The sequence below is a fragment of the Brassica oleracea genome, chromosome C4 (genome assembly GCF_000695525.1).
Source record: "Brassica oleracea var. oleracea cultivar TO1000 chromosome C4, BOL, whole genome shotgun sequence".
NCBI classification, from domain to species: Eukaryota; Viridiplantae; Streptophyta; class Magnoliopsida; order Brassicales; family Brassicaceae; genus Brassica; species Brassica oleracea.
Window position 1 is genome coordinate 14,842,678 of NC_027751.1, and position 13,840 is coordinate 14,856,517.

Genomic DNA, 13,840 nt, shown 5'->3' on the forward strand with positions numbered 1-13,840 from the left:
ATCTCGGATCGAATCCGGATCTCGGATAAAAGTTCCAGGCCTAACTAGTACAACCACACAAAAACTATCATAGTATAAACTGGTTTAACTTTTGGAACAAAGTGGAATGGAATGGAGAAGGAATTTTAAAAAATCTAGTTACACAAAAAAAAAACAAAGTGGAATGGATGGATGCTGTACCATCTAAATTTACCACATGTAGGAACACCCTAGCCTAGAAGACTTATCTAAAAATATATTTAGTCATCAAATGTTTAAAGATTTTTTGGGTGTGTTGTTTGTTATGCCTATTGTCAAAGCTAAAAGGCAAAATACGAGATTCTCGATCTCTTGTTCTGTCAAATCAAATCTTAAAGTCTATCTACCGTTGGGGTAATGTAAAGATATTCAGTAAGAGATGTGATGTCTTAAAGAAACTTAAATTATTATCCACATTACTCCAAAAATGGTCCTTTCCTACGACTCGTATCCTATGCCTTTATCAGTAATCTTAACTCACATGTTTCTTTAAACATATTATTATCGTTCTTTTGAAATAAAGTAGGATTATCACACTATCTTTAGCCGACAATCCCTCATACACATTTTTGCGATGTTAATCATGTGATTCGCCGCTACACAAAACGACTAACTTAAGATGACTGACTAAGTTTGGATTTAAATTATCACGATCTAACTAATTTCCCAAAAGAAAAAACAGTAACGACGATTAGTCTTTCTAGATTTCCATTGAAATTTAAGACGTGACTTCATCTTTGTCTGAACAAACAAGATCAGCTTAGTTTCAGTACAGGTTTATGTTTTGCTTACAATTAACCTTACCATCAAACTATTAGTGCTTGGTAGTTAATATACATGAGTTTAGTTAGATTAAGTGATTTATTATTGTAGAAGATGGATTCGACCATCCTTCAAGGCACGAAGAATAAACGGCCCGGCCCGTATAAAGTGAAGTGACAGCTCGACTCCACAGTTCGAAGCGCTGATCTCTCGGCGCGACGCGAGAGTGCTTTTAGTCGATCGTATATCGACTAAACATATCCGGCTCAACGGCCCCTCGAAGCAACGTGGGCTTCTTGGCCCAACGAGTTAAAAGCCCACGAAGGCGACGCGAGCTAGGTCACAGAAGAGCATCAAGTCGATTATATAAGGAGAAGGGGGGTGCAACGTAAAGAGAATCCAAAATCATTCACACATACTTGACAGCTAGATTAGGGTTTTACCTTTATTATCTTGTCGTGTTGTATCTTTCCGGTAAAGCTCTTCGAGCTCCGGCACCCTTTCCTTTATACATTTCATTTCTTTGTAACCGACGAAACGCTTTTCCGACCATCAATAAGACGTCTTTGCTTAACCCACATTTAAAACCGAACGTTCCCTCGTTTAGTACTGTTTCCCGATCAAACAGTTGGCGCCCACCATGGGGCCTTTAGCAAAGTAACGTCGACAAGATGGCGACGAACAACGACGGCTCTTCCTCTGGAGAAGAGCGTGAAGCTCCTGAAACGACGCCTGCATCTTTTCCTGCGATTCCGGCGCCGTTACCACCAGCATCCATAGAAACTATCATGGCGTGCCTTACACAGCAGGACGCAACCCAGAAGGCAGCGACCGACCAAATCGCAGTGCTCGTAAAAATCTTAGCCCCTCTCGCTACGAACGTGGACCGGAGCTACACCGGCGCACGCTGAAGACCAAGATATCAACGACGGCGATACAGCTCAAACCCCTGGAGGTCTCGACGCCCAGACCATAAACGAACTCGCCGCGTTAAAACAATCAGTGCTCGATATCAACTCTAAGATCCACAATGTAACGACGTCCGCTCCACAAATCGAGTGTGTCCTCGCAGAATCTCTCCGGACGCCGTTCACAGAAAAAATAACGGGGTTTGACTCCGAAAGATGGAAAAGCTCTGTCTTCCCACCTTCGATGGTGTTTCTGACCCCTCCGCCCACGTCACGTCCTTCAATATTGTGATGCGACGCGCAAACCTCTCCGACGAAGAGAAAGACGTCGGCTTTTGCCAGCTTTTCGTCTTGCTAAAGCGAAAGGCCGCAATAGTATCAGCAAGCAAGACGGATCTCAGGACGACCCTCAATAAGTCCAAAGCGAGAAAGGCCGCCCACACCGTAGATGCTCCGAGCCTCCAACCTCAAATCACGAGAGCAAATCAATTTTAGAGCTGAAGATCTACGAGTCAAGCTCAGTCAGTCCAAAAAGCGCGACTTACGACGATGTCTCGAGAAGGCAAAACGATGCCCCAGCATGGTTCCTCAAGCAGAAAATACTATCAGCGACTTGCAGGCACAACTGGAGTTGATGAAGGCTACGCATACCCCACACCTCAACGTAATAATGGGCGTCTCACCTCCCAGCGGAGACTCGGTACGAGCCGTAAAGGATTACCAACGACAAGCCGTCACCGTGCAGAAATGGCCCTCACAAGTCGAGGCTGACCATCTGATCTCTTTTTCAGTGGCCGACACTCGCGGCATCATCATGCTGCATAATGATCCACTCCTCGTTAACATTGGGATTGGCGAATGCCAGGTCACAAAGCTCCTCATCGACACTGGCAGCTCGTTCGACCTTATCTTTAGGGATACGCTTGACAAGATGGGAATCGACTTACGCGACATGATGCCCGCTTCACGCACTCTCACTAGGTTCAACGGTTCCTCGGAACAAATGATCGGGATAATACATCTCCCAGTTTACGCAGAGAACCTAACCCGAACCGTTAAGTTCTCCGTCATTCGAGCAAAAGTGCCTTACAACGCTATCCTCGGCACCCCATGGTTGCACTCAATGAAGGTCATTCCCTTGACTAATCACCAGTGTATCAAATTTTCTAGGAAGGACGGAACAACACAGACGATCCGTAGAGATCAACGGGCTGCGAGGGAGCTGCTTATCGCCGCAGTCAAGCTACAACAGTCAGTTTCTCTCGTCAACTCGGTCGCCAAACCAATCCATAAGATCTATCCTCAGAAGGAGGAAATTCGTGAAGTCCCCATTGATGAAGCCAACCCGTCGAAGGCCTGCGTGTCGGCGCCTTTCTCTCCGACGAGATGCAATCACAGATCATCTCATTCCTCAAAGTAAACGCTTCGACTTTCGCATGGACAACTTCTGATATGAAGGGAATATACCCCACAGTAACATCTCACGAATTGAACGTTGACTCGACGTTCAAGCCTATCCGACAAAAAAGACGGAAGCTCAGACCTGGACGATCTAAAGCCGTGAATGAGGAGGTCGATAGGCTGCTCGACGCAGGTTTCATCACCGAGGTACGGTACCCAGAGTGGCTGGCAAATCCTGTGGTAGTAAAGAAAAAAAATGGAAAGTGGTGCATCTGTGTCGACTTCACCGATCTAAACAAAGCTTGCCCGAAAGACAGCTACCCTCTCCCTCACATCGATTGCCTGGTAGAGTCGACAGCCAGCAATGAACTCTTAACCTTCATGGACGCCTTCTCGGGGTACAACCAAATTATGATGCACACCGATGATCGCGAGAAGACAGCCTTCATAACGGATAGGGGGACGTATTGCTACAAAGTCATGCCTTTCGGCCTGAAGAACGCAGGAGCGACCTACCAGCGTCTGGTCAATCGAATGTTCGCTGAAAAACTTGGCGACACTATGGAAGTTTACATCGACGACATGCTGGTCAAGTCACTTCGCGCCGAAGACCATCTTGACCACTTGCGAGACTGCTTCAGGACGCTGAACGAGTACAGAATGAAGCTCAACCCGGCGAAATGTACCTTCGGCGTCACATCAGGAGAATTCCTAGGTTATATCGTCACCTAGGGAGGCATCGAAGCGAATCCAAAGCAAATAACGGTAATCCTTGACCTTCCGAGCCCGAAGAACAGTCGAGAAGTCCAGTGTCTAACATGAAGGATTGCGGCCCTCAACAGGTTCATCTCAAGATCTACAGATAAATGTATCACTTTCTATGAACTCTTGCGAGGGAATAAAAGGTTCGTCTGGGACGAAAAGTGCGAAGAAGCGTTCGATCAGCTCAAGCATTATCTCACAACGCCTCCGGTTTTGTCGAAGCCCGAAGTTGGCGACACCCTGTCCCTATATATCACCGTCACTTCCTCAGCGGGGTCAGTAGCGTTCTCATACGAGAAGACCGAGGCGAACAGAAGCCCATTTTATACATCAGCAAGCGCATGACCGAACCGGAAACACGATACCCAACCCTGGAGAAGATGGCTCTCGCCGTCGTTACCTCAGCGAGAAAACTCAGACCTTACTTCCAATCGCATACGATCGATATACTCTCCAACCAGCCCCTCAGTACGGTGATGCAAAACACCAACCAATCAGGAAGATTAACTAAGTAGGCAATGGAACTAAGCGAGCACGACATCGTGTACAAGAATCGCACCGCAGCCAAGTCACAGGTCCTCGCTGATTTCCTGATCGAGTAAACGCTAGATCTCGAACAAGATCTAATCCTACCAAGCCAAAATTGGATACTGCACGTAGATGGATCATCTACGAACAAAGGTTCGGGGGCAGGCGTACAACTACAGTCACCTACAGGTGAGCTAATTCGATAGTCGTTCAGCTTTGGCTTCGCCGCGTCAAACAATGAAGCCGAATACGAGTCCTTCATCACGGGCCTCTGTATCGCTAAAGCAGTTAAAGCCAAGCAAGTCAGCGCGTATTGTTTTTCCCAACTCGTGGTAAGCCAATATCTCGGTGACTACAACGTCAGGAATGATAGGATGGACGCTTACCTAAAGCTCGTCAAGGACCTCACACTAGATTTCGAGTTCTTTGAACTCACGAAGGTTCTCCGCGGAGAGAACATATGCGCAGACGCCCTCGCAGCCCTCGGAAGCAAACTACACGACCAAGTGAAGAGAACGATCCCAATACACAAGATAGGGAAACCAAGCATCAGCCCAACAACTGAGCAGCTAGCCATCACAGCATCCATCACTGATGCAAAGCATATCGATGAAGCAGAACCTCGTGCAACAAAAAGTCAGCTCAACGATTGGCGACGAGAGTTCATCGCTTACTTAGCTGATGGAAAATTGCCTACCAAGAAGTGGGAGGCAAGACGACTCAAGCGATGCAGCGCGCATTACGTCGTCATGGACGGAGAACTCCATCGATAGACCGCAACAAAGGTACTCCTTAAATGCATTTCCGGCGACGAAACAAGACTCATCATGGCCGAAACGCATGAAGGAGCAGCAGGCAATCACTCAGGGGACGGGCTCTCGCATTGAAAGTGAAGAATCTCGGTTTCTACTGGTCGACCGTGAACGCAGATTGTGAATCCTACGTCCGGAAATGTAACAAGTGCCAGCGGCACGCTTCAACCATCCACAGTCCGACGGAATTGCTCCATACCTTGACTGCACCATACCCTTTCATGTGATGGGGAATGGACATTACTGGCCCAATGTCGAGATCTCGGCAGAAGAGATTCATCTTAGTCCTAACGGATTACTTCACTATGTGAGTAGAAGCCGAAGCCTACGCTAACATCACGGATAAGGAGGTACAGAAGTTCGTCCGGAAAAAAATCATCTGCATGCACGGGCTTCCCTACGAGATAATTACTGACAACAGGTCCCAGTTTATCTCGCATAACTTCAGAGAGTTCTGCGACAGGTGGATAATCCGTCTCAACATGTCAACACCGAGAAACCCGCAGAGTAACGGTCAAGCCGAGTCTACTAACAAAACTATAATCGAGGGCCTTAAGAAGCAACTCGACTTGAAGAAGGGTTGCTAGGCCGATGAACTAGATGGAGTCATGTGGTCCCATAGGACAACTCCGCGTGGAGCAACGAAAGCTACCCTTTTCTCGATGGCCTATGGAATTAAAGCAATGGCACCCGCCGAAGTAAACGTAACGAGCTTACGCCGTTCCAAGATGCCGCAGAATGTCAAAGTTAACCATGCTATGCTCCTCGACGCTTTAGACGACATCGAAGAGAAACGTGACCAAGCGCTACTTCGCATTCAGAACTGTCAGCATCAGATCGAGAGTTACTACAACAAAAAAAGTCAAGTCTCGTCCTCTCGAACTAGGCAACCTCGTTCTCCGGAAGGTGTTTGAAAACACTAAGGAATGGAAGGCTGGTAAACTCGGAGCCAATTGGGAAGGACCATACAAGATCACCGAGATAGTCAAGCCCGGAGTCTATCATCTCGAAACATCAACAGGTGAAGCAGTGTCGCGAGCTTGGAACTCGAAGCACCTTCGACGTTTCCATAGCTAAACTGATACCAAAAGCGAGCGAATGACTTCCAGCCACATTACCACGCGTAAAATAAAAAAAAACCGAGTAAATGCCCCCCTCAGCCACTTTTACTCGAAAACCAAACAACTACGAACGGCTTGATCCTCCACAAAGGGGTACGTAGGCAGCCTTAACAGGTTCAGCTGTAACAAAAAAAACTCCTCCCTCGAGAAGTTCACACCGCTCATGCGATGCCTACACGAGCTCGTCCCGGCCTCTCGATTAAACGTACCGGCACTAGCATCCCACCATCGAGTATGTCCTGATCAGACACACGCTCGCAGGGACTTGGTCGTATCACAGTATTAGCTGATATGCCCGAAATGACGACTCCTATCCATTTCATGATTTCGAAGTAAGATTTGGCCGATCGAATGCCTAGGATCACTTTGAAATCGGGTCTGGAACCGTTGCCATTTAAAAACTTTTCGTAGTCCCAAGTTTCCGCCTTTGGCCCACGTCTAGTCAGCGCACAGATAGCAGCACCAACGAGCGAAAGAACTTAACAACTGATGGCTCAGCGACATACGGTCGCAAGCCCACCAAATCTGCGATCTACACGAGACAACGTCAAATACGACAATATCATTGACTCAGTGCAGCGTTGATCGCATGCTCTAAATATTCGTTCTCGCGACCAATATTTACGAAGCTCCTTGAAATCAATACAAAGTCTGAACTCTCTTATGATCCTTCGAAAACTCAAACTCAGATGGCAATTCTACGGTTTGTTGAGTATTCGAAATCAAAGAAAATCAGGTGAATTAAACGGAATTCCTAAAGTCTTCTTCGAAGAGAAAAGGTAGATGAAGTCCAAAGCAAACAACAAAAGACCTCTCCGGGTCAAGTCAAAATACAGAAAAAGAAGAGAGCTTAAGTTCGAAGGGGACGACACAGTCATTCCTCAGCATCTTTAGCCTGCTCCCGCGCAGCGTCTTCGTCATCGACAGATGGTCCGGGGGGTCCGCGTTCGTCGACTGATCCGCACCTTCGTTTTCAATACGAGGAGTCGTCTCGCTCTCGCGAACCTCAGATGGATTCTCAGGAGGGTTGGCCTGGAAATCGTCGATCTCTTCACCTTGGCCCATGTCGACCCCTTCGTTGTCCTCATCCTTGTCTGATTCCCCATCCTGACCATCCTCTTGGTCGGCAGCCGAGGAATCAGAGATCTCAAAGCCTGTGGTCCGAGCCTGGTCTTGCGTCGAGATCGCTCCCTCGTCGACAGTTTGAACAACGGGAGCCGGCACGTTGCTTTCTGGGGTACCATTCCCCGAGGAACGACCGGAGTTTCGAGACGATTAGCAGGACTTCGGAGAGCAGCAGCGGTCCTCGGATCGACCAGGTGTGCATTGGTTCCGTGCGGGTCAAGGTCCACGAAGGCTCACATGTCGACAAACTGCAAGTCGAGCTTGAGTGGAGATAGGACCAAATCATCTTCGGGGATCTCGCCAGGGTTAAGCTTCGAAACTTCCTCCTCAAACTCCTTCTCTTGGGCAGCAAACATTTCAATGGTCTCTTGAGGAATGTCACGACCACTAGCTTTCAAAGCTTCAAGGCACTTCTTAGTTCCGCTCTGTCGAATGGCCCGCAACGAGCCCACCAGTCGCGCAGATTTCCGAAGTGCTTGTTAGACTTCGCGATCATCTCTGTTTCGACCCTCACCCTTTCCTTTGTAACCTCGTAGACACGCGAGTCCCTGAGTCGATCCAACTCCTTCTTATACTCTGCGGCCTTGACTCCCATTTCTTCCATGAGATTGGCTTTTCGCAGCTCCAATGCCTCAATAGTAGAACGAGTGATGGAAGGCTCAGCCTCAGCTGCGTCAGCTCGCTCCTTCTGAGCCTTTCTCCGAGCAACTGCTCGATCTCTCTTTTCGGCCATCTTCTTGTACTCTTCTTGCCATTCCGCTATCTTTCGACGAAGGAGCCTACCTTTGGCCGCCACCGCCCTCTTCAGTCTCTCCGACTCCGAAAGCGCTTCCTTTAGCGCCATGTCGTATTTCTCAATAATGAAGTTCGAGACTCCGTCACACTACAAGGCACGAAAGCAAAAACACTTAAGCTAATAAAATATATATACAATACACATGGAAAAGAAGAAAGGGCCGAAGGAAAATCTTACCAGCAATTTGGTACGAGCGGCATCAATGTACTTGTCCTTAAAGATCAAGTCAGCAACAGGCGAGAGAGGCTTCGGTCCACAGTTGATCTGACTGACCAGTTCTGCGCATCTATTCGGAGCATAGATAAGGGGAGTCGGTCCGTCGTACTCGAACGAGACGCGGTCGGGAAACTCAACCCTCGGAGTCTTCCTAACGACCGGAGCACCACCAGTCGACGTAATGGGAACCGACGCCCCGGGCATTGATGGATCAGGAGCCTTAGCAACACTTGGGGCAGCAGCGGAAGGAACCTGGCGACTAGTCGTTCCCGGCTCGCTCGTTCGCTTCGACTTCTTCTTCTTCTGAAGCGGAACTTCGGGCGAAGCATCCCTAGATCCATCTATTAGAGCCATCCGACCGGACCGAGACTACTGAACTTCGGGCCGGCTTGAGCCGCGGAACCAGTAACCTCGGTACCTCGGATCGCAGCATTCTCCTCCGAAAGAGACTTTCGATTGCTCGACTTCTTCTTTTTCCTTTTCTTCTTGGACGGCTCAGCAGTCTCGGTCCGGTCGGATGGACCAGGCCCCTCGGGGAGTGTCTCGTGATCCTCGCCAGCAGAAGTGTCGTCGCAAGATCTCTTTCTGCTCTTCTTCTTTTTATAGGCGCTAGAGGCGGCGGCAGAGGCGTCGGGCGAAGGAGCCTGACGCTGAAGAGTCGCGTCAGTTATATCAGTGGCCACCACCTCGTTAGGAGGTCTCGATGGTTCGACGCTCGGCAGACCCAGCTGAGCCGCCATCATAGCGCTTAAATCAGGACGGCGCTTCGTTCTCCTTGCTTCGTTGATCCTCTTTTGCTCTTCTTTGGTGAACAGCGAGATCCGTCTCTTGACCGTGTTAGCCACATGAAGATAACCTGAATTCCAATCCCCAGCAAATAACATGAACAAAAAGACTTATATGCGAAGATGGAAGCGAAGAGTCGCAGCAGGGCGAGGAAGAAAGCGGACTTACTCCTGGAAATACGATCGATGCAACGGCGAACCCTCTCCCAAGAAATGTTCCCCCAATGCTCTTGATCGAGTCTCGCAACAGCACGAGCGCTCGACAGGAATTCCTCCGGATACTCGCGGGAAATCGGGTGATCAGCTGCCAAAGGAAAAAACAATGAGAATAAAGATAGTTAATGCGCGTAGAAACGACGCGAATTAACGGAGGTATTCTACCAAGTAAACTTTTCCACAACACACGGCAGTCGTCATCCGGAGGATCCTCAAAGGCTGAATCATCGGACTTAACATAAAAATAAGACCTCTGCCAATCAAACGTCATATTAGGGTTTCCCCCTACCACATTGTAGCTTGGTCGCATCTTTATCGACAGAAGGCCTTCGTCTAACGAACTAATAGACGGTAACTCCTCGAAAGCGCGGACACTTAGAGAGACATCGATCTCCGCGGCCATAACCATCAAGGAAACCGCGATACGCCACGAGCCATTCAGGAACTGGCTTATAGCTGCACCTCGACGCCTTACGACGTAACTAGTCGAGGAATCGGGAACCAGAGCTTCGTGTCATCTTGAAAGTAGGATTCATACGCATTGGAACCCGACCGGCGGTGACCAAGGCCTCTGGCGTTTCGAAGGGATAAGGAAGGTCACCCCCCAGTCCGCGACGTTCCCTCAAGAGCTTCTTTACGCTATCAGGAGTCGACCGCGTCTCGATAACGTTCTCCCAGGCCTGACCACTCACATCTGGGGAGTGCAGGAACTCGGAAGCTAGAACCGGGAGTTCCTCGAAGATTTCTCCAGGGTAGTAACACGTCGGTACATAATTGACGAGAGGAACTTCATCTCTCGCACCCCCCGAACCGTCTCTTTCGCAGATCTGTGGCTCAGACGTAGCGTCTCTTATTTCTTGTCTGTGTAAGCAGGCCGACTCGGAAACCAAAATTCGCTGAGACAGCTCCAAACTCCATTATGGATTCGTTCGAACTCGTCGAGCGGAACCCCGCTCGTGTCTCTCGCAGGGCTAGGCGCAGTCGCAACCTCTTTCCCTTTCTGTTTACGAGATAACCTTCCACCAGACGACATAACGATATATATTCTACAACAACAACCTAGAGAGAGAAGCTGAGAGGAAGAGAGAGAAAATACATGAATAACGCGGAGAAGAATGGAGGAAACGAGAAGTAGACAAGTACTTATAGGGGAGGAGCGGGGAGTTTCCCCGAGGCGTCATCATTGAGCCTACGTGGGCCTCGAAAAAGTACCTAGCCGCCCAAGAAACCGACGTGTCGCTTCGACTCCCCGCAAATAACCGGGTCCGACTCGGATCAAACCAACGGTCAGAATAAAAACCAGGTTCGACCAAACAGAAGCCGGTTCAACCGGGATTCGATCAAATCGCTTAAAATCGGAGATACATGACGACGTCTCGCAGTAAGTTTTCGCGACAACCCGTCTATCCTCCCAAACCATTAACCTTCCAAATTCATCGAACCCGACGGAACGTCATTTCACCGATGAACTGGGGGGACTTACTGTAGAGGATGGATTCGACCATCCTTCAAGGCCCGAAGATTAGACGGCCCGGCCTGTATAAAGTGAAGCGACTGCTCGGCTCCATGGATTGAAGTGCTGATCTCTCGGCACGACGCGAGAGTGCTTTTAGTCGATCGTATATCAACTAAATGTATCCGGCTCAACGGCCCCTCGAAGCAACGTGGGGTTCTCGGCCCAATGAGTTAAAAGCCCACGAAGCCGACGCGAGCTAGATAAACAGATGCCGGGTCAACCGGGATTCGATCAAATTGCTTAAAATCGAATAAAAAATCATTCACACATATTTGGCGGCTAGATTAGGGTTTTACCTTTATTATCTTGCCGTGTTGTATTTTTCCGGTAAAGCTCTTCGAGCTCCGGCACCATTTCCTTTACGCATTTCTTTTTCTTGTAACCGACGAAACACTTTTCTTTTACACAATGGGGCAGTTACTTCTATTGGGGTAGTTCAGGTGTGAAATGTCACAAATTTCCCCTGGAGAAAGGTAACTGGGTTCTTTGGCGGTTCAATTGGGTTTTGTATCTGGTTAGTGGGTTCGAATTTTGAAAAAGCATGGGCCCAGCGGGTGTAGGTAAAAATCTATCAATGCGCCTTTTACTTTTCACCGGCGTTTATTTTCTTCGGTTTTATTTTCGCTTTTACCGAGGCGTGTGAGAGAAAGCGAAGAGGCAACGACGCAAAATGGAGATTCAGCGACGGGGGCAAAATCCAAAACCAGACGACGTAGTGGTGGCGATAGCGATGTCGACGAGGCAGAGCATCCGTACGAAGAGCAAAACGGGCGGTGAGTCGTACAAATATGATTACTCTAACTGTGTACAATGGGGAGTGTTTATAGGTGTCTCTGATCGTTGGATTCTTAACTCTTTTGTGCAGATCCCGTGAATGGTGAGTTAGAAAACAACGGCCTTCCGGTGAGACTCTTCGCCACGGACCGGTACCCATTCGAGAGAGTAAACATGTACTCGATCCTGTGGGTGAGGGCAGTCCTAAGAGGCTCTCCTGAGATGGATATATTGATGGGGTCTTGTTTTGCCGGGCTGTTTCAAATACCTACTCGGAGGTTGCTGGCGGGGAAAGTTGTTCATTGTATGATGACGAGGCAGATTGTGACGAAGAAGAAGTACGAGATGTGGCATGTGTTTGGAGGTAACCCATTTAGGTTCTCGTTAGTGGAGTTCGGCGAGGTAACCGGTTTGCCTTGCCGTGAGTTTGAGGAAGGCTATAGCATTGATTACCAGCTACCGAACAAAGAGGAGAACTATGAGTTCTGGGACAGGCTCATTGGTGACAGCAGGGACGGTACAATAGAATACATCGTTGCGTTGGTGGAGAGCGACGATGAAATGCCCAGAGATATTAGGTTGAAGCTCTGTTTGATAGTAATTGTCGACGGTGTTCTGGTTGCTAAGTCGCAGAAGCCGTGGCCAACGCTGAAATATTTGAAGCTTCTTGAAAGTCTAGATGATTTCCTGGCCCTCCCTTGGGGGAGGGAGTCCTTCTTGTGGACTATTAGTACACTGATACCGCCCCTGAAAGTGATGGGGAAATGCGAGGATCCCGTCGGTGTGTTTTGCAACAAGTTGAGGCAGCAGATGATCAAGACAGGTTTCCCCCTAGCTCTCCAGTTGGTTGCATTTTGGACAATCCCGCAGCTGCTGCAGCTCGTTTCCGGCGACGACACGATAACTCTGTTGAACTACCCGGAGATGTCATTACCTCAGCATTCTGGTCTAATTGTAGCGGCAGTAAGGAAGGCGGAACACAACTCTGTGGTAAGAGTTGTGAATTTGTAGAATATGTGGATAAGCTAAGATGTGTTGCTAGTTGGTGTACATAGTTAGTGTAACAAAATATACAGAATTTATTGTACACGAGCAGTGTGGAAGTTACCAGCTCAGTGTACATGTTGTACTTTTAAAATATAGTGTACATGTGCGCAAGTTTTCATCTTGTACACTATTTTTTGTAGTTGTTATACACCCATTTGTTTTGTTGGTGACATTTGTTTTCTTCTTTGTTTGATACGTGTCTAAACATCTTACCGTAGAGCCTATGATGGTTGCTAGTGGTAATCACGAAGACATGTGGGGCTTGTGGGACGATGAGAATTTCGACCGGCGAGTCAATTATATGTTGGAGCTAATCGAAGGGGGCCATGTGTTTACGAAGGCCGAGTGGTTAGGGGGCGCTGGGGACCCATTGTTTTTGTACGGCGCTAAGGCTCGAACTCCGAAAAGGAAAAAGCAGCTTGATAGCGATGAGGAACCGGCTAGCAAGAAAAGTCGTGTTGGTGGCCATAACACCCGCTCTGTGTCCGAGGGTGCTGATGGCGAGAAGTTCAGGGAATTGGAGGCACGTGTCGATGAGGTTGTGGCGGATGTAGCTCTCCTACGTGAGGTGTGTAAGAAACAGGAGGACGTAATCAATAGTTTGAAGGTGTCGCTAAATGGGAAGGGTAATCAGAAAACATGAAGGAGTAGCCGTAAGAAACGTAAGGGCGAGCGAGCGGAGATATGTGGAACCTCAGTTCACATCCCGGGTGGGGGGCACCATGATATCGCGGTCGAGGACGCGGGTACTGGAGTGATTGGTTCTGGCGGCTCAGGGGGTACTAAGCCAGCGGGGCCGGGTCCTCAAGAGATTGATAAATGCGCTTCTGGCGTAGAGGTTACAATGGTTCCTTTTATTTCCATTGGTGTTTTTTCCCGCGTAACTGTTGGTAGTGATCTGCCTCTTGTTTGTGTTTCTTTAGTTTATGCCTCAGGGGCTAAACCAGGATAGCATAGGGGGTAGTGATGTGCCTGCGGCCGAGGGTATAAATCCCGTTGTAAGTATCGTTAGCTATGTGGTATAATACTGGTTGTTAGCATCACCATTATGTT

General features: G+C 48.6%; 2 protein-coding genes across 2 annotated transcripts; both read left to right on the plus strand.

Annotated features, from left to right (window-relative positions):
* The first annotated feature begins 3,140 nt into the window (after positions 1–3,140).
* Positions 3,141–3,821, plus strand: LOC106338217 (RNA-directed DNA polymerase homolog). The gene has a single exon (XM_013777246.1). It carries the CDS (start codon positions 3,141–3,143, stop codon positions 3,819–3,821), a length of 681 nt encoding a protein of 226 aa, XP_013632700.1.
* Positions 3,822–11,636: 7,815 nt separating this feature from the next.
* LOC106338218 lies at positions 11,637–12,751 on the plus strand. The gene is made up of 2 exons (XM_013777248.1): positions 11,637–11,739; positions 11,832–12,751. The coding sequence occupies exons 1-2, from the start codon at positions 11,637–11,639 to the stop codon at positions 12,749–12,751; spliced, it is 1,023 nt and encodes a 340-aa protein (XP_013632702.1).
* The last annotated feature ends 1,089 nt before the right edge of the window (positions 12,752–13,840 follow it).

Bases quoted from the DNA above. Each gene is read 5' to 3' on its own strand.
- LOC106338217 (XM_013777246.1), top strand. From the start codon at position 3,141: ATGAAGGGAATATACCCCACAGTAACATCTCACGAATTGAACGTTGAC.
- LOC106338218 (XM_013777248.1), top strand. From the start codon at position 11,637: ATGGAGATTCAGCGACGGGGGCAAAATCCAAAACCAGACGACGTAGTG. The intron at 11,740-11,831 runs GTGAGTCGTACA...TCTTTTGTGCAG, and splicing joins TACGAAGAGCAAAACGGGCG to ATCCCGTGAATGGTGAGTTA.